General features: G+C 39.1%; 1 protein-coding gene across 14 annotated transcripts in view; it reads left to right on the forward strand.

Annotated features, from left to right (window-relative positions):
• Positions 1 to 13,669, forward strand: part of KALRN (kalirin, RhoGEF kinase) — a 515,157-nt gene that overhangs the window by 263,087 nt on the left and 238,401 nt on the right. For all 14 annotated transcript variants that reach the window (XR_001875782.1, XR_001875783.1, XM_017820865.1 and 11 more), the window contains exon 10: positions 12,349 to 12,471. Coding sequence is in view for 12 of the 14 variants with exons in the window: in XM_017820865.1 (XP_017676354.1) it covers positions 12,349 to 12,471 (123 nt within the window). In the remaining 2 variants the exon portion in view is untranslated. The remainder of the gene's footprint in view (positions 1 to 12,348; positions 12,472 to 13,669) is intronic.

Genomic DNA, 13,669 nt, shown 5'->3' on the forward strand with positions numbered 1-13,669 from the left:
TTAGGTGGGTTTATACTATCAAAATGTGCATTTAGTGACAGAAGTAATGATAGCGTTATCTTAGTCTGACATTTATCTATCAGTGGATTTCTTTCTGTGTTTTACAAACTGAGGCACTGCAAGGGACCATAAAGCAAATCAGGGTTGGAACTGTGAAGAGCAGTTGTGTTTTTTTCTGAATCTTTATCCACTATTAGTTTTGTTTTGTTTCTTCTCTAGAAGACCATAGCCACATCTGTCATTGGCAGAGTTAAAATAAGTAGTTCTACTTACATATTTGAGGATAACGTACTTTTCTAAAGAGCTCATGTAACTCCTCTTTTCCCTCCTGTGTGCCTGCTGTATTTCAAGGGGTCCTTTTACATTTTTGGACACTCCCACTGAGAAAAAACCCGAAGCAAACAAATGCAAGGAAAACACTTCACAAGCCACAAAGGGCCACACTTTAAAATGCACAAATTTCTCTATGGGATCAGAAAGCTTTTCCTCACAGACATGAAAATCAACACTGTGATGCTGTGTTCACAAACATGAAAATTAGCTGTCATTAGTAACAACTTGGAGGTCAAGACCTTAGAAATCTAAATCAGCTGGGTCCTGAGTGTGTCTCTACTTACTATCAAGTTGCAAATACTGTTTTTCTGTCAGTGTGGTGCCAGGGAAGCAAAGCAGTTACTAGAGGTAGGAAGAAACACAAGATGCTAAATAACTATTTGAAGAATTAATAAAATCCCTAGTACAGATGGTCACAGCAGAGTCTGAGCATTAACTCAACATACAAAGGGTTTCTAATAATTAGGATATTGTTTTATCTGTTGATACCGAAGAGCTGTAGAGATCCCCTACATAAGTGCACATGAGGAGGGAACTGGGCCAGACTGAGCATGCTCAGATATTTCTATTCCTGGGAACTTCAAAGCCTAAAGTGGTGGAAGCAATCAGAAAGGAAAATGAAATGGAGGCTTGCTTGAGTAAAAAATCAAGAGCTTTGCAGGTTGCCTTTTCTTCAATGCTTACTCTGCCTGGGACAGTGTTCTTCCCATCCTCTTAAGCTATGAGAGACCTGGGATATTCTTTCAGAAAACACTGATTATGACCAAGCAAACAGCCCAGATGGGGAGACCCAGACCTTAGACTAGATATGGCCTCAGCTCTGCCTGACGCGGCAGTCGCACCCTGTAAAACTGATCTGAAAGGACAAACTCGGGACAAGAAAGGGAGACCTGGGGAAAATGTATTAGCCTCAGAAGGAGAAAAATCACTGTTCTAACTAGTGCTATGGACAGCAACAACCAAAACCTTCTACACACCCTAGGTAAGAAAATACTTCTAAATATTATTGTTGGTAAGAGACTGACAGATTTGATGAGTTGTATTACTAAGTGATCACACTACAGCTAAGTGCCAGGTGTGATTCCTGAGAGCTGGAGAAAAGACTCACAAAGAGCAACACCAGCAGCATAACTGCAAAAGAAATATTCCACCTGCCAGCATCAAGAAGCTTCATGCAGAGCGCAGCATCATCTTTCTATGCTGATGCAGAACACACTTTCTGTGTCTTGTACAGAAGGAGCATGTACAAATGTGGTTATTTATAGCTTCTCCACCCACACTCAGCTTTGAAATTTGCTCTAAAAGAAGTTCAGCATTTAAGGAATACAACAAGGTTTTTAACCTGAAGATATTTTCTTTTCTTTTGATTTCCTTTAAAACAATATTCTGGGAACATTAGTAGCAATCCAGGCATTAAGGAAGAAACATTAGTTCTTCATTTGTCTGTCTATTGTTCTCTTACTTGGAATGTTTTTAAAGGGGCAGTTGCCAAATTTTGTGAAGTAAAATATTTAATCAAGAAAATGAAAGATAAGTGGGATACATTTGATAAATGTGAACTTTGCCAAAGGAAAGCAATGTTAAGTTGAAAGAAGTTCTTTCTCAGGGTAGGAGAGGCATGTGTATATTCCCACTCCCTTTTGGGGAGCTTGCATCCTAGAGGCTGGGGCTGTGTGACCTCAGCCAGTATCCAGAGGAAATGGACAAGTACTGCTGTGACAATGCCCAGCCTACACCCAGCCAGCTCTGCCAGAGCCCTGAATGGAACGTGCTGTTTCCAGAGACATAACTAAATCCTACATCTCACTAATTACTAGAGCTGGGAACAACTCTTCTTTACATGAAGGTGGATGGAACTCCAACACATCGTACTCTCACTATTCTCCAAATGTGAATCAGTTTCAAACCATCATGATATGTTTATAGATGTAAAGAACTGTACGAGTACATAACAGCCATCTGCAGAAAGCAGACACGGGGTTATTTTTGCCATATAAGCCTGTGAAAAGGTAATGAGTTAAGGTGGAGCAGGAGGCAGTGGGTACCTCATCATGGCGTGAAGTGAGCAGCTGTGGTGCTCATGGGAGGGCGGCATATCTGGGAGCAGACAGGGAATTCTGACTATTGTCCAGGTTTATAGGTCTACAATAATGTGAAAGTTCTTGGAGGTGGATGGGGAATGGAAGAGCACTGCTACAGCAGGTCACCATCAACTTTTGAGCCCTGCTAGAAAAGTTGAGAACAGTCTTATTTGGTGCACGGGCCATTGCTATGGAAGATATTTAGAATGTCTTCACTTAGTCATACTCTGGAGCTCTTTCATAACTATTTGGCATACTTTTGCAATAGAAGCTTCTAGGAAGGGGGTGCCTGGGGGAATTGTTATTCTGTAGAGATTTCCACTGCAGAAGCTGTTGATGAACAAGGATCCTGCTGCAGGCACTGTCTTGTCTGGATAAACTCCTACAGTCCTGTTTCCAGATGGGCTTGTAGGATATCTGTAGGTGATAGAAGCAGTGAGAAGTGTGAATAAGACTATATGCGTTTATTTTTACATATTTAGGACACTCTTCTGGACCCACTTGCCTCAGTAGTTGTGTAATTTACTCAGATGTGTTCACTAATATCAGCTGTGCTTCACAAGGCTGCCCCCACTGCAAAGAACACAACATGGATGTTCTGCTTTTGACAGACTAGTGGGGTTTTTAACTACAGAGGTTAGATTTTTGTTGTTAAAATGAGAAATTGTGCAGAGGTGAAACTTTCACATAATGTCCAGAAAGCTCATAAAAACACCTACAATCTGACCTCATGGGGACTTCTTTATTTGGTTGAATGTAGACAAAGGAATAAAGGAAGGTTTTTTAAATGTTTTAATTGGCTCTGTATTTAATTCCCCTCGTTAATTTAGTTGCAGTATGCAGCAAAATACTGATAGGTCTGTAAGGTTGTTTTTCCTTCCCAGGGTAAATGGGACTGCATGTTTTTTCTTTTGAAAAGACCTCCTTAATTATGTGGTGGTATTTGGAATAGCTACAATTAGAGAGCAAAAGCAGAGAGTGATTAAAAAATCATACTTAATAGCAGCTGCATTAGTTCCCTGACTTTTGAAAGAGACCCAGGCACAGTTGAGTACATACATACCACATGGAGGAGTTGTGGTGAAAAGGAAAGGCAAAATGATGCTCAAAAATTTTTGACTGACTTCAGGGAACATTATCTGTTGTAACGTTTTAAGAGAGATCCTCCTTGAGAAAGGATTGAAGAGGCATCAAAGTTCATCCTTCTTGTCCAGTCTTCCAACTATGTTAATGAGTGTAGCTCTGTTCACTCAATTCCACCTTAAAACAAACAAACAAACAAACAAACACACCCAATAAAACCCCTGAAACCTCAGATTGCTGGTCTGGTGATAGTGGGATATACCACCTCTCAAGCCAGTTTTAAAGAAGTGACTTATTACTTAATGTCTGAGCTGAATTAAATGCAGAAGAACTTGGTAGGCTGTCTATATTATTTTCTGAAGATGAATTAGTCATTACCACGTGGACAGATTGAGCTGTGGTATTTCAGGATTTATAGGTATATGGTCAGCAATTAGCCAATTATACCTCAGAGGTTTAGGAGCAGCTTACACCTGATTTTAAAGCTCTGCCTTTCAGTGGATTGCCTGTTCACTTTTGCACAACTGCCATGATGTTGCTTACTATTTATGATATTTCAGTGTGTTCTTGCATTGGAAAAAGTTCCTAGAATCCCCAACCAAATTTGGAGCCACGTATTGCCAGAGGCTGAAAAAGCTTCAAGGCAGCTTTCACTCCAAGCACTTCCTCTTTCAGCCTTGCTTATTGCATCCGTAAATGTGGGTAATGTCATTTCAGAAACGCGAATGGAAGCAGGGATGTTGAGTCATTTGCTGAACTGCAGCGCTGGGCATTGAACCAAATCACTCCAATTCCAGCCTGCTTTAGATATGAAATCCTTGTTGCTTTGTTGCTTATTTCTTAAAACTCTAGCAGGAGTTGATGTGTTTAACCAAAGAAAAGTGAGCACAGTAAGGCACAGTTCCCTCCCACCACTGCTGAACTGCATCAGCAGGGCTGTATCTGCATGGGGAGTGCACTTACCTGCACTACCTGTGCAGCCTGGGACACGCTGTCATATGAACTGCATATGTTCAGAAGGAAAACAGAACATGGTGTGTGTCCAGAGACTCAAGTTCTGCTGGATGCATGCATAGTTCCTGCCTTTTAACTTGACAAACACGGGGTCTTTGACCCACGTTTGCCGAAGTCAGTTGAAACTTTGCAGTAGCTTTTGGTGAGAACAAGATCTGAGTTACAGACTCATATATAGATGCCTCTGAAAATAAAAATAATTTCATGGGAGCCAAAGATGATGTTTCTGGTTTAAACATGAGGTGTGATCCCCATCTTTAAAAAATCTGTCAAAAATACTTTACTGTGCCACCAACATAAATTTATAATGAAGAAAGAAGTGAAAAAGGGAGCTCAGTTTTTATTATGAGGTAAAAAACCACAAATGAGAACGGCTGAATTTTGTTTTGGGTTGTATTATAAACCATTAATAATAGCAGGAAAAGCCAGAGGATAAGTTCCTTTGTATTTTGGTGTATTTTTCTCAGCTAGACCTTTAGTTGACATTACCCTGCTGTGACAGGGCCAGGGATAGGAGGGAAAAGGAGTCTATTTTCAGCAATGATTTGGAATACAAAAAGAAACTGATTTAAATCAGACTTTATGTGCATTTTATTCAGTATAGGGGATTAGGTCTTATTAAGTCTCTTTCAGTTGTTGTGGTTTTGGGGGGATTCTTCATTTTGTTTTTCTTCCGATTCCCTGTGTTAGTTCTGTCTTCCCTGGTGCTGTTGCTGACACCAAGTTCTCCCAGAGGGCTTGGTAGAAGGCATGGGATTGGGCTGGCCATGCCAGCCTGCACAGAGCAACATTGTCCAGCAGATGGAATTGCAATGAATAGAAGCCGACAATACCCCCCTGGCTACTGCCCCCACTCAGATTCAGTGGTCTCCCTGGCAAATGTGCAAATTATCAGTTAGAGGCCCTTTTACCTCCTGATAAGGGAATGGTTCATGGGTATCCTGAGAGCACATCTACTTTGAACTGCATTGCTCATAAATACATGTATGATGTGTAGCTTCTAGTTCTTCTACTGGAAGAAAATGAAGTATTTTCAGCCAAGAGATTCTCTGTCTTGTATTTGCAGAATGTAGTACAGTCAGGAAGTCTTACTTAGTGGGCTTGTACAGTCTTGAAGGGCTTTGACAGAAAAGATTTGATTCTGTTGCTGTGCAGTGTAACAAAACATTTACATTAAGCTTTGGACGTAAAGTATGATCTGAAACACAAACCTTTTAACTACACTTCCTGGTTACAAAAAGCAGGCTTGGCAAAAACAGAGCTTTTGGAATAGGAGGTTTCAGACATGCAAGGCCTTGGAGTTACTGGGCATTCATAATAGTAGCTACAGAGAAGGTAAAGATAAGGTTTGATTTTTGTGAGTGGAAACAGTGATGAGACTATAAAACCACAAGTTTTGGAGTGCCATATGAATGCCTGGTATCACACCAGAATTTAGTTATCCCATTGTATCTCAAGAGCAAGCAATAAAATGCTCATGGTGGCAGCTTGATACTGCTTGGCTTCCTTTCACTGACATAAGCTTTGCAGATTTTTAGAGGCTCTATTCATGTGTTTGAAGTTAGGCAATGCACATGCACCTATTCGAAATGACACCTCATTTAAAGCTGAATAAATTGGGTGGAATTGCTCTGGAATTTATTACAACTCTCTTACCAAAGAGTTAAACTAACCCCTTTGAGCTATGCCAGGTTTGTGCTGTTTTGAGATCAAGATCTGACTCTTTACTGCTTAAAGTGTAAAATGTTGTAACTTATTTTCCGTTTTCAGAGTAGCCTAGTTTTAAGAGTCACTATGGCAAAACAGTGGATCTTAGAGTAACAAAGATTAATGATTCCCATGGCTGAGGCACTTCAATGGGTCATCTCACTCAGGAAATGGAACGGTTCAACACAGGCCTGGGTGAAATGCAGACGTCGGGGTACTCTGTCACCACTAACACAACAAACTGCATCTTAATCACCAGCTTACACTTCTCATCTCCTCCTGTAGGACGAGGGCAGGGGTCAGTGACTGGTATATTTGAGCAAGCCTCAGTGTTCAGGCTGCCCAGGGAAGTGGTGGAGTCACCATCCCTGGAGACATTTAAAAGATGTGTAGATGTCTTAGGAACGTAGTTCAGTGCTGGGTTAGTGGTTGGAGTCAATGATCTTAAAGTTTCTTTCCAACCTTAATGATTCTGTGATTCCTATTGAAGTTATTCTTATTTCATCTTCATTCATTTATTCAAAAAGATATACAGTTTAAAAGATGTGAAAATGCAGAAATCTTTCAACTAACTTCAACAACAGATATAGTTCCTTAGAGTAATGGATTTACTACTTCTTTCAAATTTTGTATTCATGTAAAATGGGTGCATATCATGAAGACTTGCTTAGAAAGAATTGTTTCCCAAAGAGGTTTTAATTTAAATCAGGTAAACATATGAAATGTTTCTTCTTTTTCACGTTTACTGATTAGGAAAGATACTTACAGAAAGACTTCATTTTCACAGAGCTATGTTGAAAAGTCTGCCCTTTAAAAATAGTGCCCCATTGCTTTTTTTTAAAATTTAAAAATCAAATTAACTTTTTTTAAGTTATTAAAAGACTTGACCTTAACTGCACTAATGCAATCATCTTGCCAGATTTCCATCATACAAATTAGCCTAGAGGAAGAGCAATTATCATTCCAGAACTTTGCTTAATTATTGCCTGATTGCTTCTTCAACCTTTTCCCTTTAAAACCAGTCTTCCATTTCTTTCTTCCGTGTTTTCCTATGTTATCCCATACAATCACCATTCCCTGCAAATGGACTGACAAGAAGGTTTTTCCCTGACCTCACCTGGGCCATATTTATTTTGCCAGCTTAGGTGTGCCATAGGTCTCAGACTTCCTGTAGGCAGAATTTCAATTGTCAGCAAAAAGGAGTGTGGAGAGGGCTCTGGAACTGTTTCTTTTCAAAGCACCTGCCTCCCAGTGCTGTGTTCAGATGAAGCCTGTCTGAATTACCACTATTATTATTTTTGCAGTTACACAGATTGTTCTAAAGGGACAGTTATGGCTATTCTTCTTCCAGGTAGCATTTTGAATCTCGTGGTCATCCAGCCATATAATGACTGTAATAGCCAGCACACTCAGCCTGCTGTAACTGTACTGAGTTTTATTTAATTTTCTTGGTGACCTGGGTTTGCTGTTTATTTTGTTGGGTGTGTAATTGTGCCCCTAAGGAGATAAGGAGACAGGACATGCACATTATGATAGAAAGAAAAGACTGCCTCTACCATTTTTGATCTTAAACAAGTTAGGGAAAAAAAAAAAAAAAGAGAGATTAACATCGTTTTAGCTCACATGTGTGTCCTGCAATGTTCCCACAAATATACATTGCTGACATCAGCTGGGCTTCTTGAATATATTTGGTTTGTGTTCTGCTTCTGTTACAGGCTCCCAGCAAACAGTCATGCTTTTTAGCCTGATGCTCAGTTTGCTAAGTGGAAATTAAACACAGTATTAGGAATCTCCATCTGGGAAAGAAAGGGAGCCACCTTCTCACCTCCTAGCCTCATATGCACAGTTTCTGCAGTCTCATGGAAGTTACCATCAGAGTTAATGGAGCAGCTCATTTATTTCCTCCCGTGGACATCCTATGGGACTGAGCAGAGGAATAGCAGAAACAGCTACCCCAGTGAACTCGCCTGTAGTGATGGGGTCAGTAAGGGGTGGGATGGGAATTTGCCATAGCTGAAGGTAAAATACCAGGCCTCTTATCCTGCCGTTCTTTTAGAAGTTGTCTGTGAGTTTTGATGCTTCCTAGGTGATTCCAGGGACAGCTGCAACCATGCTTGGAGATGTGTCTTGAAGTTTGAAGTCAATTACATTTTTATTAATGCAGGATTATCTAATGGACAGCCTGGATTGGAAAATGCTGCCTACATGGGGAGTGTGTCCACAGAGCAGTGGTTAGCCTAGATTCAAATTGCAGTGAGGCAGGATCAGGCTTTCCTGTGCTAGGAGCTGCCAAGCAGGATGGAGCTCCTGGCCCCTGTCTCAAGTAGCTTTCAAACTAGTGTGAGTACTGTAGTAAATACACTGAGAAAGAGAGCTGGAATATACTGGAGTTAAAAAATAAATGTTATGTTTCAAGAAACACCTCAGATGATGAATCTGTAGTACAATATTTTAATTCCAAAGAACTCATGACTTGCAGCCTTTTCCTAGCTAGAAAAAAAATAGCTTAGCAATTAAGGACAATTAGGAAATTTGAAGATGCAATTTGGAAAACACTCTTAACTGCATTTTTAATGGCATCTTCAAGCTCCTTAAGTTTTTAAGGAGTAATTAAATTATTTGAACTAAGTTACTGTAACTTCAGTGGCTAGCTCTATCTCAAGATGTTAATTTTCAGCAGTAGAGTAAGTTACACAGTCTGTGCTCTCAATTAAAACATTAAATGTTTATCTTGAATTATTACACAGTTATGCTGTTCTGAAGACATTTCCTCTCTTCAGAGTAAGGGAGAATTTCTCCAAATTCGCTGACACGTAGATGTTTACAAGTGCTGGTGATTTCAGGTTTAACTGTGACCTTTCAGAGTTGTTCCTGTATTTGCCACAGTTTAATTGCTTAACATTTCTCATTATTTGCACTGGAGAGTAAGTGCTTTGTGTCTGTCCAGATTTATGTTCTTGCTGTTGCTATCCTCACTCAGTTATTCCATACATCTGCTATTCCGTACCTCAACTCCTCATTGAGAGCAAACTTTCTGTGCCTTGTAGGATGGAAACAAAGATGTGTTATTTCTCCATGGTTGCAAATTACTATGAGCTTATTAGATGCAAGTGCTTTATATAAGGAAAAACGTATTTTTGTTAGCATGTTAGTAAATGCTGAGAATTCTTTTGTTAATTAGGGCTATCAGATTATCAGAACCTCATCCTAATATCCTGTCTTTTGTCAGCTTTCTGGGACACCTCAGCAATTGACTTAGTCTTTACATATATATGTGTGTGTGTGTGTATGTATGTGTATATATATGTATGTAATATATGTATTTTCCCCTCCTTTTATGCAAAATGAAATTATAGCATTTATGTATTTCACAAGATGGTTGTGAAAACAAATTCATTGAAAACTGGAGTGGTCAGATATGTTAACATGGTTTTCCGAGACATAGAACATGCTGTTAAACAAGTTATTCTCTAAGAGTAATTATTTGTAGTTATTTCTCGAGGGAATTGGCAGCAGAAAAAAAGACCTAATAAAACAATTTAAACCACAACTTTTTAAAGAGAAGGAAGGGTATGTCAAATCTGAGACATGGCACTCAAAGCACAGAAAAGACATAGGAAAGAAGTAATCAAATAGGGTGCCACAGCAAATGTCTTAAGTGGATGATTTCTAGATTATTTTTTTAATCTTGTCTGCTCACAAGGATTTGATTTATTAAGTGGGTATACAATTTTGATACCTCAAGGGGTATTTTATATCTAATTTTATAAATTAAAGATTTGGAAACCTAATCAATACCTGCATAGATAACTTTGGAGGGAAGTTTTCATGGTAGAGGAATGTCAGGCATTATGGAATAACTTCTCAAGTGCAACATTAAGACACTGCTGCAGGAGTTGCCAGCTCTTATATGAGTCCTGGAACAAAGGCTTATTACCTACGTATGAATGTTTTATCACTTTGTTTTTTGGCTTTTCTTTTTTTTTTTTTGAGAGTAAAGTTTCCTTTTTTTGGCCAGTACTGTGGTCTAGATTAATTTTCTTTATTTTCATCTTTGTTAAAAGTGGGTGTCGTGTGTTTTATTTCTTACTCTGAATTGAGGCGTGTAACAAAACATCTGTTTATAAGATGGAAGAGTCAGTCCCTGTCAACAGTCACCTAATAGTGACTAAAACAGGCCAGTATAACATTGGTTGGGATAAAAAATTTTATCTTTATGTAATTACTACTTCAATGCTATAAGCATGAAAAAGTTCCTGGAATAGTTTCCTGTAGTTACAGTGAGTGGCTATCAATTATTAATAAACAGAAAGCACATACTGCATACTAATTTAATATGAAACATTGTTTAAATTAAAGCCACTTGCCATTTAAAAAATAATATTAGATGAGATTTTTTCCAAACTTGAATTTGGATCTGGTTCCATTTTTAATAGGTAAGTTGAAAACTACTGACAGGAGGAAAGATGTTGTTAATGGAATTATTTGCAGACTGTTAATGACACAAATGCTAGAAGGCTACCCTCCAATAATTGTTAACACAAGTTATATAGAGATTCCTGGTCAAAAAGATATTGCAGAAAAGCTCTTAGCAGACCAGTTGGCACATGACTGTCAAACAGTTTGAAGGAATTTATTTAGGATTCTCTACCCAGAGCAAATGGGAGACAAACTGGTCAGAGAAAGGGAAGCAGGAGGTAATGACTGTACTGCCAACACATCTGGTCCTGCTTCCTCATACCCACAGTGTGACTTGTGCCAAATATGTGTTGTCCCTGCAGGACATAAAGTACTTTGATACCCCATTTTGTGTAATTATTTTTACTCTGTGGATGAAAAATATGTTGTAAGCACAGAGCATTAATTAAAAAATGCTTTTCCCAGCAAAGAAATAGGGCTGGAACCTAAGTATATGTGTATAAAGCTTTGTTTGTACTTAGAACTTCCTATAAAAATATGCTTGCATTCTACACTAAGAAAATGCTGAGAGCCCAGGTGGTTTAGATTCTGTACAACCAAGCCATGAAATAGTTTTACTTGCCTGAAATAATAATTAAAAAATAATCACATCTTCCATTTTTCTAGTCTTAGGTTTCTGTGCTTAATCAATAATATCTGTGGTAGTATCACTATCCTGGGGGTGCTTGCAGTGTCCTATCCCTTGTGTGACAGACATCCCAGCTGTTGTCTCCTAGTCCATCAGCATCAGTAGCAGTGAGGATCCACAACTCACTGCGAGTGCAGAGCTCCTCGCTGGATGAAGTCCTAGCTACTGTTACAGAAATACCAGCACTGATCTAGTACTATTTATTCCCTTAGCTTCTGTGTATCAGGAAAGGGATGTAGAAAGCATGGCCATCACCTCCTGAAATTTCCCAGGCTTATATGATCAAATTGGGTTTTTTCCAGCTTGCAGTAAACCCCGAACAGGTTTGATCTAAATTTTAGTGCCAGTGTTACTGTGAGAAGAAACTCCACATGGATAGTCGACATAGAAATTACCTATTTTTGAAAGAAAATTCTTTAACTAAGAATATCAGATTTGTCACCCTACTTTTCCATAAGGATCAGTAACATTTGGAACTCAAAACTCGAAAGACTTGGAGGGTGCACACTGTCAATATTTTATGGCCTACAGTGAAGGTTTATTAACCTTTTCATTCCATGTTCTCTGATAATGCTTTATCCTCACATAAAAATAGATTTTAATTGATCCTTCTGCCATGCTTTTGTGCTCACTCTCACATTGACATATGAAATCAGTTATTGCTGGTTTTCAATTTACTCAAGGAGCTCTTCAGAGGAGGGTACTTCCTGTAAAAGATTCCAGATTTCTGATTCCCATTCCCCAAAATTCATTTATGTGAAAGTAGATATTTAATATCTGCCAGGCTCAAATAACTAAGCTACACTTCAAAATAAATTGAATAGTAAAAATTCAATAAACCTAATTTACAGTAGCATCTATAAACATTTATCTTCTGTGTAGTGGAACAGACTTTGACGGATCTGCATGTGTTCAGCCATAGCAAGTAGAAAGCATTCCTCTGCAGCTGTTTCATCCTCACCCTCACAGGATTTCTCTGTGCTGCTGCGACAGGAGAGGTAACTGGATGTTCTTTTTTGGCAGGTACTGGACTGGATTGAAAATCACGGGGAAGCCTTTCTGAGCAAACACACAGGCGTGGGGAAGTCCCTACACAGAGCACGTGCGCTGCAGAAAAGACATGATGATTTTGAAGAGGTAGCACAGGTAAGAGTCTAAATTGGAGACTTTTGCTGTCTGGAGTGATTTTTGTTACTCCTTCTGTATACTGAGAAAAGGCTATTGCTGTGTTGGGTCACGCTGCTCACTTCAAACATTTGGAGCTGAGCAAGATCCTGTCTCCGAGGTTTGGAAGTCAGCATGCACACTGCAGAGCATGGCAGCGGCAGGAATTACAATCAGAAAATCACCACACTGGGTCGATGAAAGGTCTCAAAGCCCATGAGAAATTGCAAGCAGTTTACAGGAAAGCAACACAAACTGTTGGGACATAGAGGAGAATGGTTTATGAGAGGCAGCGATAAAAAAATCAATTGTAACTCCTGCAGTGGAGACTGAGGGCCTTGAGAATAGGGTGGGAGGCAGTTAGCCAAGAAGCAGGGGAAACACTAGATTGTGTTTGCAGTGAGGGCAACTACCTTCCACTGCTTCCAAGAGTACAGTGGAAAGGAATTTTTGCTTCTTTTGGAATTAGAGGCAATTGTTACAGGTAGACCTACATTCCTTCCTTCCTTCCTTCCTTCTTTCCATCCATTCGTCCGTCTTATTTTTCTCTAAGTATCCATGGCCAGAAATTATCCAGTCTCAGCTCTGGCTGTCAGATCATGTTACAACATTTTGTCTTAGATTTGAAGCATCCTCTATCTGTAATTGATAATCTGTAAATCCATTAAAATGCTGATTGATCTGTGTAAAGCCGAATGGATCAAATGCTTTGTCTTGCTGGTGCACCCGAGACAAGTTGTTGCTGAAATGTTTCACTGCATCTTAAGACAAAAATTTACTAGACTTTAGTTTTGGTTTTCTGCAGAACCATTCCCATGTGACGGCCTAGTTTAGTTTAAGATATTTCCAGTAACAGGGACATATCTCTTTCACTGTTTCATCAGGGAAAATATTTCACTGCCAGATGGCAGCTACTGACTAGATGTTTATTTTCTTCTCCTCTCCCTCATATTCAATTTATATTTTTCTCACTCTTTTGTTTTTTATTATTCCCTTGTTTATATCCCTTTGGTCTTATCTCTCTTAAGGAGACAAATGCCAGGAAAAGGGATGAATTAATAACCCTGAAATAAATATCTGTAGAATGTTGGCATGTCTTCTCTTATGTGCCTCTTAACCATATTAAACATATTTAATTCTGCTAGCATGTTCTCATTCACCAATCCCTTAGATGTCTTTT

Source organism: Lepidothrix coronata, unplaced genomic scaffold (assembly GCF_001604755.1).
Source record: "Lepidothrix coronata isolate B3197 unplaced genomic scaffold, Lepidothrix_coronata-1.0 Scaffold86, whole genome shotgun sequence".
In the NCBI taxonomy this organism is placed as follows: Eukaryota; Metazoa; Chordata; class Aves; order Passeriformes; family Pipridae; genus Lepidothrix; species Lepidothrix coronata.